Genomic DNA, 26,522 nt, shown 5'->3' on the forward strand with positions numbered 1-26,522 from the left:
GCGATGAGTGTGGTATTAAATTTTTTGTAATTTATTTGAAGGGGGCATGCCATGGATGAACAATGGGTGGACAGAAAGCATCGAAACAGTAATCAGTTAGCACGTGCACAATTAGAACATGCTAACTGGTTACTGCAGGGTTAATGCAGTAGTCTTTAGGAGGCGGTAAGGGCTTCTGCATTTTTAAATGGCTGCACTCTAATAGTATACGAACAACATTAGAAAATGGGAGAGCAAAAATATAAATATCCAGTACTATAAACAATATTTTGCTCTGAAAGATTGAGAAACGCAACTTATTAATTAGCATATATACTTAAATAATTAAGCCTCAACTGCCCCAGGGAGAGTCATGACTTTTACAATATTCAACCCAAACGGGGGCGCTCTCTCATCGGCTTAAGAGAAGACTGCACTATAAATGAAACAAATACAAAAAAGGCTTTTTTTCACAACTCTGCAAGAAACTGGTTTAGTGAGTGGGAAAGACCTTCACAAGGGGGCACTAAGGGCTAGATTCTATATATGGCACCTAAAAAAATTGGTGTCAAATAAAGCTCTATTCTGTAAGCTGCGCTTAAATTTAGGTACGATTTCTAGAACAGTGCTTATGTCTGGGACTTCTGCCTAACTTTAGGCATGGCCATTTGCACCAAATAAAAGATGGCACAAACGTACACACCTAAATTAGGCGCATATCCCTGTTATTCTATGACAACACATGGAAATGCTGGGAATGCCCCGTTCTGCCCATGGCCCTCCAATTTCCGCACCCCTTTTTTTAAAACTGACGTGTATAATATGGGCACGGATCCCACGTGTAAGTTTGCACATATAAGTTTCAAGTAAATCTAATTAGTGCCAATAATTGCTTGTTAAAAAGCAAATTATTAGCATTAATTGGCTCATTATTCAATTAGCTTGCGCATGCAAATAGGACACATGCCCAAATTTGCGCACACTTAGTTATCTATGTCAGAGGAGGGCGGGCCCAGGAAGAACAGAGAGAGACGTCGGAGGAGGCAGCAGTGATCGCTGATCAGCTGTTCCATCCCGTGCAGCGCCTTCACACAGAGGTGAGAGGCGCTGCGCGGGTCGGTAAAGCGGAGGGGGGTCCGGTACAGGGGAGGAGCGGTGGCGACGAGCTCAGGGGGCGGGGCATGGGGGCGGAGGATGCCAGGAGGCGGAGCTATGGGAGAAGGAGTACAGAGAGAGACAGGAAGGGAGGGGGACCGGGGCTGCTAAACTTTTTAGTTTTGTTATAATTTTTTATTTTATACGAGCGGAAGCGGGGAGCAGCGGCGACCTTGGGGGGGGGGGGGGCAAGGCCGTCCATACTGGACGCTTCTGATGAGCGCCTTTGCCCCCTCCCGATCCTTTTTCGATTTTGTGTTCATTTTTTATTTTATGCAGAGGGAAGTGGGGAGCCAAGTGTTTTTTTTTTTAATCTCACTTTTGTTTTTAAACATGCCAGCTTGGATTTTCATGGTGCAGGGGGAATTGGGGAGATGACAGCTCAGGCCTTAACGGAAGGTCTGAGCTGACATTAAATTTCTCACGGAAAATGATTTCTTTGCAATCGTCAGTATGGTTAGTGCATTCCAAATTGTCCACATTTCAATGATAGTTTCTTGTTTGCATTCTGTTTTCGTTAGCTGCTAGCGCCATTGGAAAATGGCCTTGAATGCATGCTATGTTTCAAATTTTCCTCGTTAGAGGGTCGTTAAAGGTCTCGTTAAAGTTTTGTGCATCTGGGCCTCAGTCCTTCGCTGGTTTAGTGGCTAAACTTGACCGCCTAAATAGCAGTTCTATCTTTGGCTGTGATAAACTTAACTGGCCAGCACTGAATATTAACTTGGCCAGTTAAGTTTTTCTCAAATATCCAGGCTCAGTGCCGATCATGGCACTTAGCTGACCTGCATCTCGTGGGATGAATATTGACCGGAATAAAAAGTAAAATGTGTGTCTTTGAATATACCTTCCATGGGAAAGGGAGGAAGTCATGTACTGTACCTGTTTCACAAAACTAATGTAAAGTAGTTTAATATCAATAAATACAGTTTGTGCATGTCTACTGATCCAGTGGAGACATCTCTTTCTTTCTTTCTTCCTCCCTTTTTTTTTTGGCCAGTCTCTGAAAACTGCTTTCTTTAGTTCCCTGAATAGCCTGTTTTAGACTGTGCTTAGCACTTCCCACCGCTCTGGAGGAAATGACTATGTGCATATGTTACATCACTTATGTACGATTAACTACTATTCCTAGCATATGCTGGTTTCCGAACATCAAAGTCCAAAAATAAAAGTTATACCTCGAAGGAAATCCTGGGAGCTGGCTGTAGAAAGATTGATGGCCAGGGAATTGGGAGAGCAGGTATCCAGGTGAACTTTCCTTCTCTTGATATGTCTGCTTTGTGTTTACACAGTTGCTCAAAGTTGGAGGACCTGCCAGCAGAGCAGTGGAACCATGCCACCGTCCGCAATGCCTTAAGGGAGCTGCTCAGAGAGATGAATCAGAGTACCCTAGCCAAAGAATGCCCTCTTTCTCAGGTCAGTCTTCCCAGCATTGACAGAAACGTCCAGGTGCATGAAAGGTTCCGTGCAGCACCAGTTTGTGAACACTTTTGCAGTAATTTCAAAACTTTCTTAAGGCAATTGGTCAGCCAAGAAGAAAAGGAGGGCGGAAGTTCTTTAGTCCATCCATACTGCATCCTGTTTAGTAGTTGATGTCCTTCAGCCCCTTTGACATGGGTATCACAGAGCGGTCAGAAAAATTTATGAAGTTATCCATTGTAGGAAAGCTTTAAAAACCTGGTTAATTCCCCACCTGGAGGCAGCCGGGGGAGGGGGTGGATGTTTAAAGAGAGGATCATATTGTAGTCAGATGGGGGAGGGGGTAAAGGGATGTAGATTTGATATACTGCCTTTCTATGGTACAATCAAAGTGGTTTACTTTGAGTACATGTAGTTATTTTTTTGTTCCTGAGTCAAGGACCTGCAGTAGGAATCAAGCCCAGTTCCCCAGGTTCTTAGCCCACTGCACTAATCATTAGGATACTCCTCCATATATAGGGTACTTTGGGCTCTACTTGTTGCTTTGTATATATAGGAAGGGGGGAGGGGTGGGTTGGGAGATAAATGGTCTATAATATTTTTTGGAAGCGTTTGGAGTGAGTGGCAATGGGAAGGGTGACTATAAATGTACACCACTTTGATAGTGATATATAAAATTATTAAATTGATTTTTTTCTGTTTGAAATCTATTTTGTTAAGACTTTGTAATTACAAAATTACAAACAACTATATATACAGCAGCTGAAAATACTTCTTCTCATTATACAGTAATCATGAGGGGGAGCCAATGCAGTGGAGGGGGGAGGGGATGCCAATAAACAAAAATTGGCTCAGGGCACCACAGTTCCTTGAGTCAGCCTTGTCCAGAACCAGTCTATAAGAAGAAACCCGAGACTGGGGTGGGTGAAGAGTGAAGTGGGAGAGAATCAAAACATTTTCTTCAGAGGCTGAGACAGCAGTGGGTTTTTAAAGCTGTTAAAGTCTAAAATTTGCCTCTTCCACTTGCTATCTCACATTGTGTCACATCCTCTTACGTTCATTGTCAGCCATCAGTGCCTAGACAGGTGCCATGGTTATGACATCAAAGGCAGAAATGAGGCAGCATACAGCAGCATTCACAAATAAAAATATTGGAATCGTGATTAGGTGGGCTCAGGACAGATCCTTGGAAGGGGGCCTCAAAGCCTGCTGTCCCTCTTTCAATGTCAGGCAGGTTTGGGGCCCCCAGTGACATGGAGGCCCAGTACAGTTGCAATGGTTACTCAACCTTAACGCCAGCCCTGACAGATGCAACTTGAATGCTTCTGCTATGGCTCACTGCAACATATGGGGTGATTCTATAAACTAGGTGCACAATTTATTTGTGTGTTGTGAAAATACGTGAATACATACACACATACATACATATATGCTAATATGCCCTCAAAGCACTATTCTGTAACAACACATGTACTGTAACTTGTATAGATCTTACTGTATTTGCAAGGTGTTGTGAGGACTTCCAGAGCAGGACAAATCTTCATTGGTAAGTTATTTGCTGGGAAATTGCTTTTAAACTTGGGAATGATAATTTCTTTATTTTTAAGTTACTCTACTTATTTAGCAATGACAGTTTAAGGAATAGGGTTTTCGTTGTTTAGCATTTAAAGTCTCTATTACAGTTCCATAGGCTAGCAATTAAGGGACCATTCTAGAGTTTACCATAGCATCAGTCTACTTGAGCAAAGCTGATACTCACAGGAAATCCCAGTTTAGAGTTTTAACTTTAGCTTTCAGCACAACTTATTTTTTCATAGTATAAAACCCTTTCCCCTACAGTTTTAAAACTTGAACTTTCTGCCACAGCCTACAACATTAACAACCTCTAGAAGGCACAGCAGGGCCTTCCTTCCCACCCACTCTCCCCAATTCCCACCTACCCTAAGCACAACTCTTCATTTATAGTCTAAATTTATAGTCAGTTATTCTAATTAGGATAATAAGGGAGGAGTCCTCTTACACAGTTTTAATTACATTTCATTACTTTCTAAGAAGCAACACTAGATAAATCACACAATATACCATGTAATCTAAAAGCTGTTTTATATTAGTCTAATATCCTTATTACCTTAGTAAATTATTAAACAACTCAATAATACTAAGATGCAGATAGCAGTGCTATCCAGTCTTTTACACTGAGTGTCACATGTATGATTATCTGCCAGTTGGTGAGAGATTATATGTGTGCGCCCAATGCAAAGAGCTCCTAGCTTGCAGAGAATGAGTCCATTCTCTTGAGGCTAGAGTAACAGACAGAGAGGTACATAGAGGATACCTACAGGGATGTTGTAGAGAAGTCTCATCTCCAGTCTGGCAGCCCCTATGCTGCCTTGGAGGAGGGCGGTCTCCTAAAAGGAGAGCATCACCCTGGTGAAGTAGGAAGTACTCCTGTAGCCAGGACCTGCCCACCAGGGTGCACTGTCCTCTCATACTGAGGATATGTCTCCAAGAACTTATTCCCAGGAAGGAAGGGTTAAGTGATTCAATCATTAGGCATGTAGATAGCTGGGTGGCTGGTGGACGTGAGTATCGCCTGGTCACTTGCCTGTCTGATGCAAAGGTGGCAGACCTCACATGTCACCAAGATATGATTTTAGATAGTGCTGGGGAGGAGCCGGCTGTCTTGGTACATGTGGGTATCAATGACATAGGAAAATATAGGAGGGATGTTCTGGAAACAAAATTTAAGTTCTTAGTTAGACAGCTAAAGTCCAGATCCTTCAGGGTAGCATTTTCAGAAATGTTCCCCATTCCATGCGCAAGACCCAAGAGGCAGGCAGAGCTCCAAGGTCTCAATGCGTGGTTGTCATGATGGTGCAGGGATGAGGGATTTAGATTTGTTATGGCAACATTCTGGGAAAGGGGGAGCCTGCACCAAAAGGATGGACTTCATCTTTAACTGGGATGGAACCAGGCTGATGATATTTACTTTTAAAAAGGAGCTAGACGATCTTTTAAACTAAAATGTTGTGTGTGTGTGTGTGTGTGGGTGTGTGTGTGTGTGTGTGTGGGGGGGGGGGGGTTAGCCAACAGTCACCCAGGAGCGCATGGTTCAGTGTGGATTATTCTTGAAGGATACTTTGAAGCATGATCTTTAGGGAATCCCAATAGAGAGGTTTGAATAATGGTGAGTGTCTAATGGGAGAACAGAGTAAAGGATGCAAATTATCCCCATCAACTTCAAAGCAGTTTGTAGATACAATTTGAAGTGCCTGTATACAAATTAGAGAATGACATGGGGACAAAGTTTGTCCCCATTCTCACCCAGTCCATGTGGGTTCTGTCTCCATCCCCACCCCATCCCCGCAGGTTCTGTCCCTGTCCCCATCCCATCCCCTTCCCCACGGGCTCTGTCCTCATGTGAAGAAGCCTTGAACACTTATGAGTTTATATTTAAATCTTTTATTAAAGTATAAAAAGGAACAATATGGTGTGCATCTGTTGTCTATAAATCACAAATAGAAAACAATAATAACAAGCAACTATAATAGTCCCACCCCCACTCCCACTTTCTACCCTTCCAACACCAACAATAGCTGACTTCTACTACCCCAAAGAACACTAATCCACCCTGTTAATATGTCCAGGAGTACAAAATGCAACCCATTCTGTATGCCCTACTAGGGGAGAAATATACCCTGTGAAGCACTGTTATGAATTTTTAATCTATAGATGAATAATAAGTCATCAACAATCTCAGGATTCAGTCTAGCTCTCCTGTCTTCCACAGTCCTTCCTGCAATAGAAAAGTCTTCTCAGAAGGTATGCTGGTAGCAGAAATGTACAGGATACCCCATTTAAATTTTGCCAGTTGAGGACAGAACTTTGCTTGTTTTTCCAAAAACTGAAAACATCATATCCTGCATCACTTGAACATAAATAACTGTCCAATTCATTAACAGCCTTCAAAGTAGAGAATGACACAGGCACACAGTTTGTCCCCATCCTCACAGGCTCTATCCCCATCCCTGCTCCTTCCGAGCAGGATCTGTCCCCGTCCCTACCCCATCCCCTCAGGCTCTGCCCTACCCCATCCATGCAGGCTCTATCCCTGTTCCTATCCCCATGGTTACCATAGGTCCCTGTCCCACTGTCATTCTCTAATACAAATGCTAGAAGCCTAAAAAATAAGATGGGAGAGTTAGAGTATATAGCACTAAATGATGAGGTAGGTATAGTAGGCATTTCAGAGACTAGGTGGAAGGAGGACAATCAATGGGTTAATATGTTAACAGGGTACATATTATATCACAATGATAGAGGGGATCAAATTGGAGGGGGTTGCTGTAAGCTCTTCTGAGCAGGGACCGTCCTTAGTTATTAATTTGTACAGCGCTGCGTAACCCTAGTAGCACTCTAGAAATGTTAAGGTAGTAGTAGTATATATGTTAAAGCGGGAATTGAGTCAAAAAAAATAAACATTCTTCATGAAACATATAGCAGCGTGGAATCATTATGGATAAAACTTCCATGCGTGAAGGGAAGGAGTTTTCTTGTAGGGCTGTACTACCATCCGCCAGGACAGAATGAATAGACAGATGAAGAAATATTTACAGAAATTAGGAAATGTGGCAAATTGGGCAACAATATAATGGGTGATTTCAGTTACTTCTGATACAAGGAATCTGTAGAATTCAAACTTCACCACAAAAAAATAACTGCTTCTACAGTAATATTCTGTGGAGTTTTTTGTGGTGATTTCAATTACCTCAATATTGACTGGATAAATGTTACATAAAGGAGTGCCAAGGAGATAAAGAATAAAATTACAGAACATATAAATAAATATGGTATAATGGGACACAGTCAGCATAGTTTCAGCCAAGGGAAGTCTTGTCTCAGCAATTTGCTTCATTTATTTGAAGATTTGAATAAACATGTGGATAAAGATGAGCTGGTTGATGTAGTAGTATATCTAGATTTTCAGAAAGCATTTGACAAAGTTCCTCATGAGAGACTCCTGAAAAAATTAAAAACCCATGGGATAGGAGGCAATTTTCTGTTGTGGATTAGTAATTGGTTATTGGACAGAAAGAAGAGGGTAGGTTTAAATGGCCATTTCTTTCAATGGATGAGGGTGAATAGTGGAGTGCCATAGGGATCTGTATTGGGACCAATGCTATATAATCTATTTTTAAATGATCTGGAAATCGGAATGAAGAATGAGGTGAGTAAATTTGAAGATGACACAAAACTATTCATGGTCGTTAAAACACATGTGGACTGTGAAAAATTGCAGGAAAACCTTAGGAAATTGGAAAACTGAGCATCCAAATGGCAGATGAAATTTAATGTGGACAAATGCAAAGTGATGCACGTAGGGAAGAATAATCTGAATCATAGTTACCTGATGTTAGGGTCCTCCTTGGGGCCTGCACCAAAGAAAAAAATCTGAGTGTTGTTATAGACAATACACTGAAATCTTATACCCAGTGTGCGGTGGTGGCCAAAACAGCAAACAGGATGCTAGGAATTATTAGGAAAGAGATGGTAAATAAGACCGAGAATGCTATAATGCCTCTGTATCTCTCCATGGTATGACCTCATCATGAGTCTTGCATTCAGTTCTGGTCGCTGTATCTCAAAAAATATGTAGTGGAATTAGAAAAGGTTCAAACAGCAACCAAAATGATAAAGAGGATGCAACTCCTCTCATATGAGGAAAGGCTAATGAGGTTAGGGCTCTTAAGCTTGGAAAAGAGACGGCTGAGGGGAGAAATGATTGTGGTCAACAAAATCTTGAGTGTTGTAGAACGGGTAGAAGTGAATCGATTTTATTTTACTCTTTCAAAGAGTACAAAGACTAGGGGATACTCAATGAAGTTACATGGAAACATAGGAGCCAGCTCTGTGGGTGCTGTGGGTGCTTCAGCACCCCCAATATTGAGAAAATTCCTTGCATGTATCCAGGGAGGGGTTATTTCTACTGGGCTTAGCACACCCAATAGTTTTGAAAAGTTGGCTCCTATGCATGATGGAAACACTTTAATAACAAATGGTAGGAAATATTTTTCCACTCAATGAACAGTTAAGCTCTGGTGGATGTAGTAACATTGGATAGCATATCTGGGTTTAAAAAGGGTTTGGACAAGTTCCTGGAGGAAAGGTCCATAGTCTGCTATTGAGACACACATGGGGAAGCCATTGCTTGCCATGGGATTGGTAGCATGGAATGTTGCTACTGTTTAGGTTTCTGCCAGGTGCTTGTGACCTGGATTGGCCATTGTTGGAAATAGGATACTGGGCTAGATGTACCACTGATCTGACCCAGTATGGCTGTTCTTATGTTCTTACAGTGGGGGAAATAAGTATTTGATCCCTTGCTGATTTTGTAAGTTTGCCCACTGACAAAGACATGAGCAGCCCATAATTGAAGGGTAGGTTATTGGTAACAGTGAGAGATAGCACATCACAAATTAAATCCGGAAAATCACATTGTGGAAAGTATATGAATTTATTTGCATTCTGCAGAGGGAAATAAGTATTTAATCCCTCTGGCAAACAAGACCTAATACTTGGTGGCAAAACCCTTGTTGGCAAGCAAAGCGGTCAGACGTCTTCTGTAGTTGATGATGAGGTTTGCACACATGTCAGGAGGAATTTTGGTCCACTCCTCTTTGCAGATCATCTCTAAATCATTAAGAGTTCTGGGCTGTCGCTTGGCAACTCGCAGCTTCAGCTCCCTCCATAAGTTTTCAATGGGATTAAGGTCTGGTGACTGGCTAGGCCACTCCATGACCCTAATGTGCTTCTTCCTGAGCCACTCCTTTGTTGCCTTGGCTGTATGTTTTGGGTCATTGTCGTGCTGGAAGACCCAGCCACGACCCATTTTTAAGGCCCTGGCGGAGGGAAGGAGGTTGTCACTCAGAATTGTACGGTACATGGCCCCATCCATTCTCCCATTGATGCGGTGAAGTAGTCCTGTGCCCTTAGCAGAGAAACACCCCCAAAACATAACATTTCCACCTCCATGCTTGACAGTGGGGACGGTGTTCTTTGGGTCATAGGCAGCATTTCTCTTCCTCCAAACACGGCGAGTTGAGTTCATGCCAAAGAGCTCAATTTTTGTCTCATCTGACCACAGCACCTTCTCCCGATCACTCTCGGCATCATCCAGGTGTTCACTGGCAAACTTCAGACGGGCCGTCACATGTGCCTTCCGGAGCAGGGGGACCTTGCGGGCACTGCAGGATTGCAATCCGTTATGTCGTAATGTGTTACCAATGGTTTTCGTGGTGACAGTGGTCCCAGCTGCCTTGAGATCATTGACAAGTTCCCCCCTTGTAGTTGTAGGCTGATTTCTAACCTTCCTCATGATCAAGGATACCCCACGAGGTGAGATTTTGCGTGGAGCCCCAGATCTTTGTCGATTGACAGTCATTTTGTACTTCTTCCATTTTCTTACTATGGCACCAACAGTTGTCTCCTTCTCGCCCAGCGTCTTACTGATGGTTTTGTAGCCCATTCCAGCCTTGTGCAGGTGTATGATCTTGTCCCTGACATCCTTAGACAGCTCCTTGCTCTTGGCCATTTTGTAGAGGTTAGAGTCTGACTGATTCACTGAGTCTGTGGACAGGTGTCTTTCATACAGGTGACCATTGCCGACAGCTGTCTGTCATGCAGGTAACGAGTTGATTTGGAGCATCTACCTGGTCTGTAGGGGCCAGATCTCTTACTGGTTGGTGGGGGATCAAATACTTATTTCCCTCTGCAGAATGCAAATAAATTCATATACTTTCCACAATGTGATTTTCCGGATTTAATTTGTGATGTGCTATCTCTCACTGTTACCAATAACCTACCCTTCAATTATGGGCTGCTCATGTCTTTGTCAGTGGGCAAACTTACAAAATCAGCAAGGGATCAAATACTTATTTCCCCCACTGTATGTACATAGGGGCAGAGCATGGATGGCACCCAAACTTTAAGTTATGGGCTCCTTGTGATCTTGGGCAAGTAACTTGATCCCCATTGCCTTAGGTAGAAAACTAGATTGCAAGCTGTCAGGGGAAAGAAAAATAGCTACTGTGCTACAAATGAAAAAGGCATGAGCAAGAATCCTTCCCTTCCCTTCCCTTTCTAAAATATTTGTGACAATGTATTAATACAGTGGTTCCCAAACTTTCTCGGTTCAAGGCACCCTTAGTGTGTCAGTAATTTTTTCTTGGTGCCCCTAAGTCAATAAAAACAGAAATGCATTTCCTTTTCTACTGAACAGAATACAAAGACATTTGCCATGCATATTTCCCAAAGGTAACATATACCGTTTAAAACATTCAAAATATAATGCTTTTTTCTACCTTTTTGGTCAGGACATTTTATTTTTCTATGATGTTGGTTCCAGTTTCTCTTTTCTGCTTTCCTGTCTGTCGTGTGCTGATTCTTCTTCATGTGGCTGCTGTCCATTTGTCTTTTCTCCTCTCTCCTGTCTGTTCCCTCATTACACCTGCCTCTGACATATTGATCATTCCTTTTCAGCTCTTTCCTATCTTTTTATTTTTTTAGTTTCTGCCTTTCTGTCAACTCTAACCCAGCATCTGCTCCCTTTTCCCCCTCCTCACTCTCGTAGCCTGGCATCTCTCTGTCCCTTCTGTCCTCCCCCATGGCCCAGCATTTCATCCTCCCTCTTCCCACACTCACAGTGTTCAGCATCTCTCCATCACTCCCTTCTACTTCTGGATCCAAGATCTCATTCTTTCTCCCCTCTCCACCTCCTATGTATCTCTCCCTCCCTCTCATCCACCCCAATGTCCAACATTTCTACCTCTATTTCACTAACCACCATCTCTCTTTCTCCCTCCCATGTGCCTGGGGTCCAATGTCTGTCTCTTCTACCCCCCACCCATGCAGCATCTCTCTCTCTTCTTCCCCTCCACCATCATGTCCTACATTTCTCTCTCTCTCCCCTATGCACCATCTATCCTTCCTCTCCACCAACATATCCTATATTTCTTCCTCTCTCCCCCGTGCACCATTTCTCCCTTGCCTCCACCCCTCTATCCAACATATCTCCCTCTCTTACCCCCTACCCTCTCCATGCAGCATCTATCCATCCCCTCCACCCGATATACAAGATTTTTCTCTTTCTCACCTCTCACCACCCCTGTGCTGCACTTCTCTCTTCCTCCACCTCCACCTCCACTCCAACAATTCTGTCCTCTATCTCCTAAGCTGCATCTCTCCTTCCCTCCCCCACAACTCTCCCTCTCACTTCAATGGGTCCCCAGCAGTGGCAGTGATTCCCACACTCTACCTGCTGCTAACCCGGAAGCCTCCTCTCTGCACCAGGTAGGGTGTGGGAATCGCTGCTGCTGCCAGTGACCTTTCTACTGAGACTCATCATCCTTCAGTGTGTGTGTGTGTTTGGGGAGTGGGCAGGATCCACTGCTTCATTTCAGCCTTCTGCCTCTCCTCAACTTCCAACGTTTGTGGGACCCGGGCTTCACTGTGGCGAGCTGTGTGCATTTCCCATCTCCCTCTGCGGCACTCCTGTGAGTTTGCTGCAGTGCACATTTTGGGAAACACTGTATTAATAAAATAGTGTAAGTTACACACATACTTGCAGCTCTTAGATGCTAACAGTAACAGCAGCTCTCCTGCTGGTGTAAGTGACTTTACTTGTAGGCACCCTGTTATAGAATTACCCCACACTGGTGACAGTATTCAAGGGCTCAGTTTTGTATTTACAAGAGAGCATGAAAAAGAGATTGCTAAGGGGTGATATGATAGAGGTCTTAAAAAAGTACAGACTAGGGAACAATCAAGGAAGTTGCATGGTAATACTCTTAAGACGAACAGGAGGAAATATTTTTTTACTCAACGAATAGTTAAGCTCTGGAACTCGTTGCCAGAGGATGTGGTATCAGTGGTTAGTGTATCTGGGTTTAAAAAAGATTTGGACAAATTCCTGGAGGGAAAGTCCATAGTCTGTTACTGAGATGGACATGAGGGAAGCCACTGCTTGCCCTGGGATTGGTAGCATGGAATCTTGCTAATATTTGGGTTTCTTCCAAGTACTTGTGACCTGAATTGGCCACTGCTGGAAGCAGAATGCTGGGCTAGATGGACCATTGGTCTGACCCAGTATGACTATTCTTATGTTCTATATTTCTTGTTGCCCTTTTCTGAGTAACATGGTGAGAATAGGGGGTAGGAGGAGCAAGAGGAAAGCATAGAGCTCTGATCTTCAGCTTAACGGTACCATCCAAAGTCCCATTTTCCAATTCATAAGTGCAAAACTGTAAGCTAGTTTTGAATCTGTGAAAAGTAATTGTGTGAAATGTTAAGACGGGGAAGGTATGAGAAGAAAATACAAGAACCATTGTGGATTGAAAGATACGTGCCACCTGCATGTTCAGTTTGTTAAAGTCCATTTCCCACTATTCCAAAATTTGTAGGGCTGTAGTGAGATGCACACAGTTCAGAAGCATCATTGCATCTGGGCTTCCTTAAGCAGGGAAAGGTGTTGCACATTTACGTTTAAAATACATGTGATAAAAATATCAATAACGCAATGAGGTGTGACAGCCCTAACTACAAAACCTTAACCTGAGTTCCATGGTAAGACAAAAACCTCCTCTTTAGAAACCAAATTTGATAAAACAGAGGAGAAAGACTCTGCCCTGTTCTCTCTCATTCAAGATTACTGCAAGTCTCCTGCACTGTAATTACTGCAGCTCTAAATATTGAACTTGCAAGGCTGGTGCTATCTAATTACTGCTTTTCATCTGCAGTTATATTTTCAATCACTTTTCAAACTTTCTCTTTTGGAATAGTAGTAATGCTTCATCCTCTCTAGTTTCAGGTCAAAGGTTTCCAGTAGGGCTTTTGGCAGTAGAGCTGTTCAAGGTGCTGCACTTTCTAATGAATATAAAGCCCGCATTTGTGTCTTTCACTATAGTTTTAACCTTTGTTATTGTTGCCCAAAAGACATACAAAAGACAGTGGTAATTTTTTTTTTCTTTGAGAGCTGCCTATTAAACAGCCTGCAAATCTATCTAATACAATTCCACCCCGCAAATCCATTTTAAAAACATCATGCCATATGTGAAATGTCATTACGTTCCCCAAGTGGTTAATATATTATTGACAGCAGCAAATTACAAAGCTGTCTCGTAGGAGCCGAACTGCCGAGTGAACGCTTCTGTTTATTAACGTGCTCACGGAGCAGCGAGTTCTTTGCCGTGCAGGGGAGGAAAGGTGCGGTCCAGGGAGCTTCTTTTCCACCATCCTTCATCCTTTATGCTGAGGAGGAGGGAGCTGTTCTCAGCCCAGATGGGAATTCTGATTGTCACTAATGGGAAAAATGCAATCATTTTGTTAGCACTAGAAGTGCTCTGTTGTTTCTGTAACATCGCTGCAGCTTAATATCCCACAGCATAAGGCTTCTCTTCAAATAAATAAACCCCAGAGAACCAAACTGGGATTATATCATTATTTTTGTCCTGGTCCTGAGACATCAGACTTCCAAGCTTCTTATACAGAGGACTCAGAAATTCATGCACGTGTCTTAACTGATTATTTAAATGAGGACTATTTTGTTCCTCCATCCAAATATTAAGTTCATTTATTCCCTGCTTGGTATCATGATTCATTCAATCAACCTGTCCTTGTATGATAATGTGGTAACAGCTAGCTTAAAACATATGCCAAAAATATGCCCAAAAAAGCACAGATTAGAGTCTTCTGTCAGTTTTCCTATGGCAGAGAGCTTGGTAGTGAACATACCTAAATCTGCACTACCCAAGCTGCAAAGGACTCAAATACAGATCAACTTACACATCCAGTCTCTCCTACATAAGCACACAACTGTGGAACGCATTACCAAATCCTTGAAAACTACATACGGCCACCTAAACTTCCGGAAAAATAACTAATCTGTTTAAAAAGGCATACCCTACCAATCCAACATAAATGCCTGATCTCTGCAACACAACAAAACTAAAGTACGTAATGGACATAACACAACTCCTCCGTTATACGATTCCCTAATGTGGCCGTGCCACATGAACTTTATCTTACCACAACATCACTTTGTATTTGTTTACACCAGAGTCTCCAAATGCCTCTCCGGTGCTATGTAAGCCACATTGAACCTACAAATAGGTAGGAAAATGTGGGATACAAATGTAACAAATAAATAAATAAAATAAATAAATAAATAAGTAGTGTGGGTCACTGATCCAGCATAGCTGAGTCCAGTCCAGGCCAAATATGCTTTGTGGAATAACTCCCTTATATTGCCTGGAAATTCGCTGTTACACAGCTGACTTTCCTTTCATTGGCTCACTAGTGCTATACACATGGTAACAGTTGTGGCTCAGGGGGTTGTGGTGCCCTGAACCAGCTGTTGCTCTGCACCTCCCCATCCTGTCCCCCCGTCCGCATCTGTCTGCCCTGCTCTGTTCCCCCCTCCCCCAGAGCAGCATTGACTCTATCTGCTCTTTTAAAGTGGCAGGATTTTATCTTTTTTCTCACAACTGTGCTCTGCTCCACACTTGACTGCCGGCATCACCCCAGGTTTAAAGATGAGAACAGGAAGTACCTGTTCTCGCATTTAAACCTACAGCTAGGTTGGTGGCCGTACAGAGAAGAGAGTTTAGTAATGGGAGCAAAACACGCTTTCACCAATATCAAGGCTGAACTGGTGATGCAGGCTTTGGCGCCTGAGCCATTTTATTTATTTATTTATTTATTTAGATTTTGCTCACACCTTTTTCGGTAGTAGCTCAAGGTGAGTTACATTCAGGTATACTGGATATTTCTCTGTCCCAGGAGGACTCACAATCTAAGTTTATATCTGAGGCAATGGAGGGTTAAGTGACTTGCCCAAGATCACAGGGCGCAGCAGTGGGAATGTCTCACCTGTCTCAGGCCTTGAGCCGCCCTAAGTGATAAGTAGTAGTAACCGTGCTTCCCATCTGTGTCCAAGAGCAGGGGTTCTCAACTCAGTCCTCAGGACACACCAAGCCAGTGACGTTTTCAGGATATCCACAATGAATATGCATGAGATAGATTTGTATACAGTCAAGGTAGTGCATGCAAATTGATCTCATGCATATTCATTGTGGATATCCTGAAAAGCAGACTGGCCTGGTGTGTCCCAAGGACTGGGTTGAGAACCTCGGTCCTAGATGTAACCCTAAGCAGCCTGGTTTTCTAGATAACCCCAATAAAGATGTGTGAAGCTGGTTTGTCTGCACTGGGGTTGCAATGAATGTGCATATATCCCATGCATACTTGTCCTTTCTGAAATTTAAGGCCTTATTAAAAGCTTACTACTTTTCGCTTGCTTGTTCTTACTTCAACTTTTCTTATGCTAACCTATTCACTGGACCTCTCAGCAGTTATCCCACTTGGATTCACTTGTCTCATGTGTCTTCTCTCCACTCCCTCCCCTCCCCTCCCATTGTTTATTACAGGCTACCATAGTTAAAATACCTTCCCCTGCCCTTATAACTATTGATTGTAACTTAGTATTCCTGCTGTGTCCCTCCCTCTTGCCCCCGCCCCCCGAAGTTTATTTATAATTACTTTTTTCTTGTAAACCGCTTAGATGTGCAGACTATTTGTGGTATATTAAGTAAAGGTGAAAAGTGAAATGTAAATCTTGAAAAGCAGACCAATTGGGTGTACCTCTGAAACAGGGCCCTGATCACCACTGTTCCATAGTTTGTAGTTCTGATTCCCTTCTTTCTTGGTGCAGCCAGTACATGATTTGCTTAAACCTGTAGGTGATATGTCAAATAGAAAAATAACATTTAGGGGTCCTTTTACAAAGCTGCGGTAAGCACCAATGCGTGCTTACCACAGCTAAAAATGGCATACCGTAGAGGCGCGCTGAGGCATCCCACAGTAATTTTGCCATATGTACACTCTACCCACACGTCAAAATTAACATTTATTTTTTGGCGGGGGGGGGGAGTATGTCTGGGGGTGGAGAGTGGGTGTGTTCTTTTCTAATCAGTTAGTGCAGCTGTGTTGCTGCACGCTAACCGATTAGCGTGTGCTTAGCATGTGAGCCCTTACCGCCTACATAATGGGTGGCAGTAAGGGCTCACGTACTAATCTGTTCTAATGGCCACACGCTAATGGCAAAAAACACACAGCAAGGCGGAAGTGGGATTGTACCAAGTAACCAAGGCTGACCACGGGTAACAAGTATCCAAAAGTTTATTTGCCAGTGGTAAAACTGACCCAATATAAAGGACCCAATGTGGGCCATGTTTCAGTTGGAGAGCCTTCCTTAATGATCAAGTCCTTCAAAATAATAACTCCGAAACACGGCCCGTGTTGGGTCCTTTTTATTGGGTCAGTTTTACCACTGGCAAATAAACTTTTGGATACTTGTTACCCATGGTCAGCCTTGGTTACTTGGTACAGTCCCGCTTCCACTTTGCTGTGTGGTTTGTTGTTTTTTTTTTTTGCTTTTTCCCTGTGGAAGGTATATGGACCCTCCCTTTTATTGGGGTTATCTTTTACATGCTAATGGCAAATTTAGCACATGTTCATTAATACAATTAGGAAATTTGGCTGATCACCCAGTGGTAAAAATGGTCTTAGAACGAAGGAATGACCTGTGTAAGGGCTTGCTAAGGCCACTTTTTACCGCTGTTTGGTAAAATGGACCCATAATGATGAGCTGTATTTTTATAAAAACAGAAGGTTGCAGGGTAATGGGCTGTGAAGAGGCACTTGCTCTGCTCTTCCCTTGTGTGGCCTGCCTCCATGCTTTCCTACCTGTAGTTCTGGGAATATATTTGGTGGTACAAGCAGTCATTGCAGCGACTTATTAAAATAATTAGCAATTAGTTATGCATCTAAGAGAAGAGCTGTTAAGCTGTTGAGACAGACCGTTCTCAGGATGTTGCTCTATTCTCAACCAAGCAAAACAAAGCATACTTTTCCTAATGCCATCCCTGGAGCTAGTGAAATTCAGACTCCCCTTACGTACTTTATGTTTGTTGAGGTTTTAAAAGTCACTTTGGACATTAAAATTATTGTGTGTTTCAAGTTTTCCTCATGAAGTGGAGGAGCAGCAGCTTTGTGAAGCAGGGAAACCCAGTTCAAATCCCACTGTGGCGCCTTGTGATCTGGGCAAGTAACTTGACCTCCATTGCCTCAGGTAGAAAACTAGATCCCAAGCTGACAGGGGACAGGGAAATAGCTACTATACCTGAATATAACTTGCCCTGATCTGTAAATGAAGAAGGCACCAACTAGATTCCTTCCCTTCCTTTTCTACAATGTTTGTGACCCTGTATTAATTTTTTTAAAAATTAGATTTTTCACTCCCATACATAAAAAGAAAATGTGTTTGGATTTGGAGAGCCCATTGTTGCAACACATCTGCATGCGCTCATGCTCTTGTCACAGGGATCTGCTTAAGACCCCTCTGGGTCAGGAGTAATGATTTGGTGGTGCAGAAGCCGAGAGTGTCTGGGCTGTGGTTGAGAATAACCACTGGAGGCAAAGCAGCCACTATGAATGCTAATCAGGAAGTGGATCTTCAGAAAACACATCATGCTGAGTTATTGTTCTTCGATCATCAATGAGGAGAAAAGGAAGAACTTTGGTTTTTAGAACCTTATTAGAATGTGGCCATGCAAACACACAATACATTAAATATGGTCCTATTTAGGGATCAGTTTTCAAATGGCATCATACCAGGGGTCCTCAGATCCAGTCCTTGAAGTCCACAACCCAGCCTAGGTTTCAGGATTTCAACAAAGAGTATGTATGAGATCTGTTTGCATTCACTGCTTTCATTGCCTGCAAATAGATCTCATACATATTCATTGTGGAAATCTGGAAAACCAGATCTTGAGGACTGGATTTGAGGGCCCCTGCATTTTATGTTCACCAACGGCTGGTGAATGTGTAACTCCTGTATCTGTGTATTTTCAGTTGCTATTTGGATAGTGGTATGCTGAAAAACATCTAACTACTCTGCCACTTTTCATACAGAGGAGGAGAGAAGTGAGGGTGGTACCCAAAAATTATCTGTACATAAGTATTGCCATACTGGGAAAGACCAAAGGTCCATTGAGCCCAGCACCCTGTTTCCAACAGTGTCCAATCCAGGTCACAGATACCTGCAAGATCCCAAAAATGTACAAAACATTTTATACTGCTTATCCCAGAAATAGTGGATTTTCCCCTAGTCCATTTAATAATGGTCTATGGACTTTTCCTTTAGGAAGCTGTCCAAACCTTTTTAAAACTCCGCTAAACTAACTGCCTTTACCACATTCTCTGGCAATGAATTCCAGAGTTTAATTACACGTTGAGTGAAGAAACATTTTCTCCAATTTGTTTTAAATTTTCTACATTGTAGCTTCATCGCATGCCCCCTAGTCGTAGTATTTTTGGAAAGCGTGAACAGACGCTTCACACCTACCCATTCAACTCCACTCATTATTTTATAGACCTCTAACATATCTCCCTTCAGCCGCCTTTTCTCCAAGCTGAAGAGCCGTAGCCGCTTTTCGAGGTGCGGTCGCACCATGGAGCGATACAAAGGCATTATAACATCCTCATTTTTGTTTTCCATTCCTTTCCTAATAATACCTAACATTCTATTTGCTTTCTTAGCCGCAGCAGCACACTGAGCAGAAGGTTTCAACGTATCATCAACGACGACACCTAGATCCCTTTCTTGGTCCGTGACTCCTAACGTGAAACCTTGCATAACATAGCTATAATTCTGGTTCCTCTTTCCCACATGCATCACTTTGCACTTGCTCACATTAAACATCATCTGCCATTTAGACGCCCAGTCTCCCAGTCTCGTAAGGTCCTCTTGTAATTTTTCACAATCCTCCTGCGATTTAACGACTTTGAATAACTTTGTGTCATCAGCAAATTTAATTACCTCACTAGTTACTCCCATCTCTAGGTCATTTATAAATATGTTAAAAAGCAGCGGTCCCAGCACAGACCCCTGGGGAACCCCACTAACTACCCTTCTCCATTGAGAATACTGACCATTTAACCCTACTCTCTCTGTTTTCTATCTTTTAACCAGTTTTGAATCCACAATAGAACACTACCTCCTACCCCATGACTCTCCAATTTCCTCTGGAGTCTTTCATGAGGTACTTTGTCAAACGTCTTTTGAAAATCCAGATACACAATATCAACTGGCTCTCCTTTATCCACATGTTTGTTCACCCCTTCAAAGAAATGTAGTAGATTGGTGAGGCAAGATTTCCCTTCTCTAAATCCATGTTGACTTTCAGTCTCATTAATCCATGCTTTTGTATATGCTCTGTAATTTTGTTCTTAATAATAGTCTGTACCATTTTGCCTGGCACCGATGTCAGACTCACCGGTCTATAATTTCCCGGATCTCCTCTGGAACCTTTTTAAAAAATCGGCGTTACATTGGCCACCCTCCAATCTTCCGGTACCATGCTTGATTTTAAGGATAAATTACATATTTCTAACAATAGCTCCACAAGCTCATTTTCAGTTCTATCAGTACTCTGTGATGAATACCATCCGGTCCAGGAGATTTGCTACTCTTCAGTTTGTAGAACTGCTCCTTTACATCCTCCAGGTTTACAGAGAATTCATTAAGTTTCTCCGACTCGTCAGCTTCAAATACCATTTCCGGCACTGGTATCCCACCCAAATCTTCCTCGGTGAAGACGGAAGCAAAGAATTCATTTAATTTCTCCGCAACGGCTTTGTCTTCCCTGATCGACCCTTTTACTCCTCGGTCATCTAGCGGTCCAACTGATTCTTTTGCTGGCTTCCTGCTTTTAATATACCTAAAAAATTTTTACTATGGGTTTTTGCATCCAACACAATCTTTTTTTTGAAGTCCCTCTTAGCTTTCCTTATCAGCGCTTTGCATTTGACTTGACATTCCTTATGCCGTTTCTTATTATTTTCAGTCGGTTCCTTCTTCCATTTTCTGAAGGATTTTTTTTTAGCTCTAATAGCTTCCTTCACCTCACTATTTAACCACACCTGCTGTCGTTTGGTCTTCCGTCCTCCTTTTTAAATACGCAGAATGTATTTGGCCTGGGCTTCCAGGATGGTGTTTTTGAACAGCATCCCCGCCTGATGTAAATTTTTGCCCTCGCAGTTGCTCCTCTAAGTTTTCTTTTCACCGTTCTTCTCATTTTATCATAGTCTCCTTTTTAAAAGTTAAACGCTAACGTATTTGATTTCCTATATATACTTACTTCAAAGCTAATATCAAATCCGATCATATTATGATCACTGTATAAGGCTAGATTCTGTATATGGTGCTGAAAAATTGGCACAGATAAAGTGCTATTCTGTAAGCCGCGCTTAAAGTTCAGCGCGGTTTATAGAGTAGAACTTACACCCGGGAATTGCACATAAGTTTAGGTGCGGCCATTTGCACCAGCTGAAACGTTGTGCAAATGAACATGTGTAAATTAGGCATGGATTCCCGTTATTCTATAACAATGTGTGTAAATTTTAGAAACACACCTGTTATGTCCATGATTTGCCCATTTCTGCACCCTCTTTTTCAGATTGTGTGTAAATTTACAAGTGTACATCCCAATTAAATCCAATTAGTGCCAATAATTGCTTGTTAAAAAGCCAATTATTGGTGATAATTAGCTTGTTATTCGATCAAATTGTGCATGCAGATTGGGCGTGTAGCCAAATTTGCACACACAATTTTTGGCAACTTTTCAAGAATTAGAGGGATACTGGTGATATGCAACCATTATTTTGATAGTTTATATACGTATATTCTGCATCACCCACTGTGAGGTAATTCTGTAAGGCAGTGTTTCCCAAGTCTGGTCCTGGAGTACTCCTTGCCAGTCAGGTTTTCCGGATATCCACAATGAATATGCATGAAAGAGGTTTGCATATAATAGAGGCACTGTATGCAAATCGAATTCATGCATATTCATTGTGGATATCCGGAAAACCTGACTGTCAAGGGGCACTCCAGGACTGGACTTGGGAAACACTGGTTTCTATTTTAGAAAAGAGGTAAAAAAAGGATCAATATAAAAAAAACTCCAATCTGGAGAAAAATTACTGGTCCCCCCAAATCCCCATCTAAATCCCAACTAACATACACAGTGGGTATATCCTGCACTGTATAAGTGGTTCTGAGGATTTCACAGTCTGCTGCAAATATTCCTCTCTTCAACGGTTCTTAAAAAACCTGTGTTAAAAGGCAGGTTTCAAATCTCTTCAGGACCGCATCACCTGAAGCTGGAACTCATAACATAACAACATAACAGTAGCCATACTGGATCAGACCAATGGTCCATCTAGCCCAGTATCCTATTTTCCAAGCAGTGGCCAAGCCAGGTCACAAGTACCTGGCAGAAACCCAATTAGCAGCAACATTCCATGCTACCAATCTTGGGGCAAGCAGTTGCTTCCCATGTCTGTCTCAATACCAGACTATGGACTTCTCCTCCAGGAATTTGTCCAAACCTTTTTTAAACCCAGATACGCTAACCACTGTTACCACATTCTCTGGCAATGAGTTCCAGAGCTTAACTATTCATTGAGTGAAAAAATATTTCCTCCTCTATTTGTTTTAAAAGTATTTCCATGTAACCCATAGGTAGTGGGTTAGATAATTCTATGAATACCCCTACTGGGAGTCTTTGTGGTTTCATTTGTTGTTTAATATCAGATATCTGACTAGCCACATAGGGTGGTACCTGGTACCAAACAAACTGGTTTACCGTTTTGCTTTATAGAACAGTGTCAGTTGTGCATGTATATTAATTTAATAATTTGGGGACCCTTTACAAAGTGGTGGTAGGGCTTCCATGCATGTAGCGCATGCCAAATCGACACTACTGCCCAGTTAGCATGCCCACCTGGCGGTAATGTTGAAGTTGGCACTTGCTATTTCCCATGGTAGAAAATATTTTTCTATTTTCTACCGCGGGGGGCATTCCTGGCGGTAATCAGCAGCATGACCACATTGGTGTGCACTGCATCAGTACCACGCATGTAGCGTATGAACCCTTACTAGTAGGTCAGTGGGTGGTGGTAAGGACTTAGGCAGTAAATAGCCATGTGCTACTTTTAATTCTAGCACACAGTCATTTACTGCCCCCCATTGAAAAAAGTCTTTTTCGCAGCCGAAGTAAAAAAATGGACCGGTGCATGCCAAAAACACATGCCCACGCTATCGTAGGACACTTTTTACCGCGGCTTAGTAAAAGGATCCCTAGATGCTAATTGGCATTAATGACTAATTGGTCTTAATTGGCACTGATTACCAGTTATGCAGATAACTGCCATTAGTCACTATTTTATAAGTGGCATGCTCGGAATCTATCATGCACAAGGGGAGGGGAGTGGACCTGGGAGGGTCATGGGCGTGTCAGAAGTGTGTCAGGCAGTTATATTATCATTTATGCATCTAACGACTTAAACTTAGGTGCGTGCATTTATACCGGCCATTGAGTTAATATAAGCGCTTGCACCTAAAGTTAGGCGTGCAAATGCAGATTCACGCTCGTATTCTGTAACAGAAATTATGCATGCATTTGCCATGATAGAATCCGCACTTCACGATCTATATAGATTTATCCCCTATGTGGCATCACTGCCTGCAACAGGTTCTGTGTTGTAATTTGCAGGACGGAATCACTGAAATGAAAACAGGGTGGGGAGGAGGCTTTAAAAGGGGGCCTGGGAAGGGAAAACACACACTATGGTTCTGTTTGTCTTCATATCTGCTAAATGGCACGGCTGATATTTTTGTGAATTTTAGGCCAGGTGCTAAGCACCCATTTCTGTAAATTGCATTAATTCCCCTTATTTGCTTAACTGTTGTACTGTAGAGGGTAGCACGAATGTTCCCAGATTCTTGGCGGTGTGGTCTTGCTGCAGTTGGAAGCAGCACAGAAACATCTGAAAAGAATTACTTGGATTAAGCATGCTGGAGCAATCTTACCTTTACAATCTGGTTGCTGAATCAGAATTGTTCTCACTTCTTGTTTCTAGCCTGTGTATCCTCCCATGCAGGACTGTGATTCTGCCTAGCCATTCCCTGGTAAGGAAACTATAGGATAACAATAAGAAATTAATATGGCAATCTACCATGAGGTGAAGAGTTAAGAATTAGGTAGCCTGTGTTTTGCAGCTCGGTTTACTTAACAGGTCCCAAAAAGCACACAGGCAAGCGGTCTGCAAAATCCAGAACAGCAAAAAGAAGGAGCAGACCCACATAGAAAAATGAATGATATTTATTCAATACAGGTACATAAGAACAGCATACAATTGTCCTCTAACCGCCCCACACGGCCATGTTTCGCCCTCACAAGGGCTGCGTCAGGGCCTTAACATAAAACCAGCAGGAACAGTCCGGTGCTTTCCCTGTCTGGTTAATGCAGGGCAGCACACTGAATAAATCTCAGTGAGTTCTCTTTTCCAAGCAGCAGCAGCCTGACATAGACGAAAATTGTATACTATGTTTATGTATCTGCAATGAATAAATATCATTTTATCATGGGTCTACTTCTCTTTTTTTGTGGTTTACTTATCATGCTTACCACCGTGTGGTGTACAGTTGGAACAGTACTGGGTGATCAGTAGATTCAAAAAAGAGCATCAAAATTAGGTGCAAAATATATGGGAGTTAAATACCAGTTCTATAACTTCAGTTTGGACATGAAATTATGGTTACAGATCCATCCATGTGCATTCCCCCTTTGCATGCTATAGCATTTAGGCACTATCCAGCTGATATCAGCTGGCTCCTGGCCGGTTAAACAGTACTAATATTCAGTGAGAGAAAGCCAGTTATGTCTGCTGAATATTCGTGGTTACCACATAGGACTAGATTCTATATATCACCCCTAAAAAGTCTGCACCAAAATGAAATACGCCTAGGCGTAATCTATAAAGTACGCCTAAATTTCCATGCGGTTTATAGAATACACTGAGTGCCCGTCTGCACAACTAAATTTAGTCACAGGCAGCTATGCCAAGTAAAACTTGGTGTAAATGCTGACACCTAAATTGTGCACGGACCGGATGTATTGTATAACAACGTGCATAGATTTTAGATATGCCTATGACCCACCTATTCCACGCCCATGGTTACGCTCCCTCTATGTGACTTAGAATATATGTGCATCACATTACATAATATGCTTAGACAGTTGTGTGTGTAAATTCTAATTAATGCCAATTAGTGTCAATAATTTCTTGTTAATTGCCAATTATTGCTACTGATTGGCTTGTTAACTAATTAAGTTGTGTGCGCAAATCCAGAAATTGACTAGGTTTGAGTGTGCAACTTAGGTTGTGCTATGGAGAGGGAATTCAAAGTACACTCAAACAAGGGTGAAAACCAAAAAGTCTTCAAGGAGCCTTCAAGAATGGGGACGTCAACTCAATATTTTATTGAACAGACCTGACACGTCTTTATGTCTGCCGCCGGCTATATTCCCAGATATTCAATACCAGGCCATATTTGGGCACCAGCATTGAATATTAATTAATTTGTATCCCACATTTTCCCACCTATTTGTAGCCTCAATGTGGCTTACATAGTACCGTGAGGCGATCGCCTTTCCGGTATGACAAATACAGAGTGATATTATGGTACTAGTAATGAAGGCCCGTTTTTGGCAGCAATGAAACGGGCGCCAGCAAGGTCCTCCGATGCCCGACATAGGCCCCGCCCATCCCGTGGACGTGCACGTCGGCCCCCCTTCAAAATCGGCAACCCCCCTCTACTACCCTCCCCTCCTCTTACCGGGGTCCCAGCCGCAGCGACAGAACTGAAGGGCAAGGTAGTTCGGAGATTCTGCTGCCTTCCGTTGTGTTTGCTATGAGCTCTGTGCCCTGACTGTCTGTTCCCACCCTCATTTCCTGTTAGGCGGGACCAGAGAGTCAGAGCACAGAGCTCATAGCGAAGACAACGGAAGGCAGCAGAATTTGAGAGCTACCTTGCCCCTCAGCTCTTGCGCCAGGACCCCAGTAAGAGGACAGGAGGGTAGCAGATGGGGGCTAGCAATTTTGGAGGGGGGTGACCGTGCACGTAAGGGGATGGGCGGGGCCTATGTTGGGGAGGGGAGGGCCGTTGCGCGGGTGGAGGCATGGCTGAGAGACAGATGGGAGTGGTTTGTCATTTTTGGAGGGGGGTGACGTGCAGGGGCATCTCTGAGAGTAAGACGGGAGGTTGGATTTTGGAGGGGGGGGCGACGCGTAGGTAGTGTCGATGTTGCTTCGTTTACACTGTATGGGAATGATGGCTGCGTTGGGGAGTGGAAAGAGAGATGACAGAATGGGCTTCCTACCTTCGTGTACTTGTGTTCATTATGACCCGCCCTCGACGTCATAACGTTGTGACGTGAGGGCGGGGCACAGATGCTTACTAAAAGTGGTTACAGAGCTTCGAACTTACGAACCCTGAAGCCACAAAGTGAGCCTTAGAACGTTCAGGTTGCTTTTTATGTGCAGATGGGGCATGGCTGAGGGTGGGTCTATGAGTGAGGGTGATAGCCTAGCCTACGAACAGTACAGGAGTTCAGTGCTTCACTGCCAGGGAGAGAGCTTCAGAACGTTTGAGGGGGGATTTGAGCTTCAGAACGTTTGAGGGGGGATTTTATTTATATAGATAATAAAGTGCATGTGTGACACACACATAAGGGAATAGAAAGGAGGAAGCGCTAAGTTCAGTCCAGTTCGAGTATTAGTATTGTTGTGTTGCAGGATTCAGGTCTATAGGGTCATTAGGGTATGCCTTGGTCATTAGGAAATATCTTGTTGTATGCTTGCTACATATGAGGTTAAGTGAAATATTAATCTACTTGAATGCATAAGATAAACTACATAAGATAGGACTGCTTTTTATGTGGCCCAATTCATGTGGTTATCTTATGCAGTTAAGGTCTGAATATCAACACTTAACTGTATAAATGCCAGTTCCT

The 26,522-nt window shown here is 42.8% G+C and overlaps 1 protein-coding gene across 1 annotated transcript in view; it reads left to right on the plus strand.

Annotated features, from left to right (window-relative positions):
• Window positions 1–26,522, plus strand: part of SATB2 (SATB homeobox 2) — a 372,408-nt gene that overhangs the window by 160,856 nt on the left and 185,030 nt on the right. The window contains exon 5 of the mRNA XM_030210508.1: window positions 2,424–2,547. Coding sequence (XP_030066368.1) covers window positions 2,424–2,547 — 124 coding nt within the window. The remainder of the gene's footprint in view (window positions 1–2,423; window positions 2,548–26,522) is intronic.

This window comes from Microcaecilia unicolor, chromosome 7 (assembly GCF_901765095.1).
Source record: "Microcaecilia unicolor chromosome 7, aMicUni1.1, whole genome shotgun sequence".
Classification (NCBI taxonomy): domain Eukaryota; kingdom Metazoa; phylum Chordata; class Amphibia; order Gymnophiona; family Siphonopidae; genus Microcaecilia; species Microcaecilia unicolor.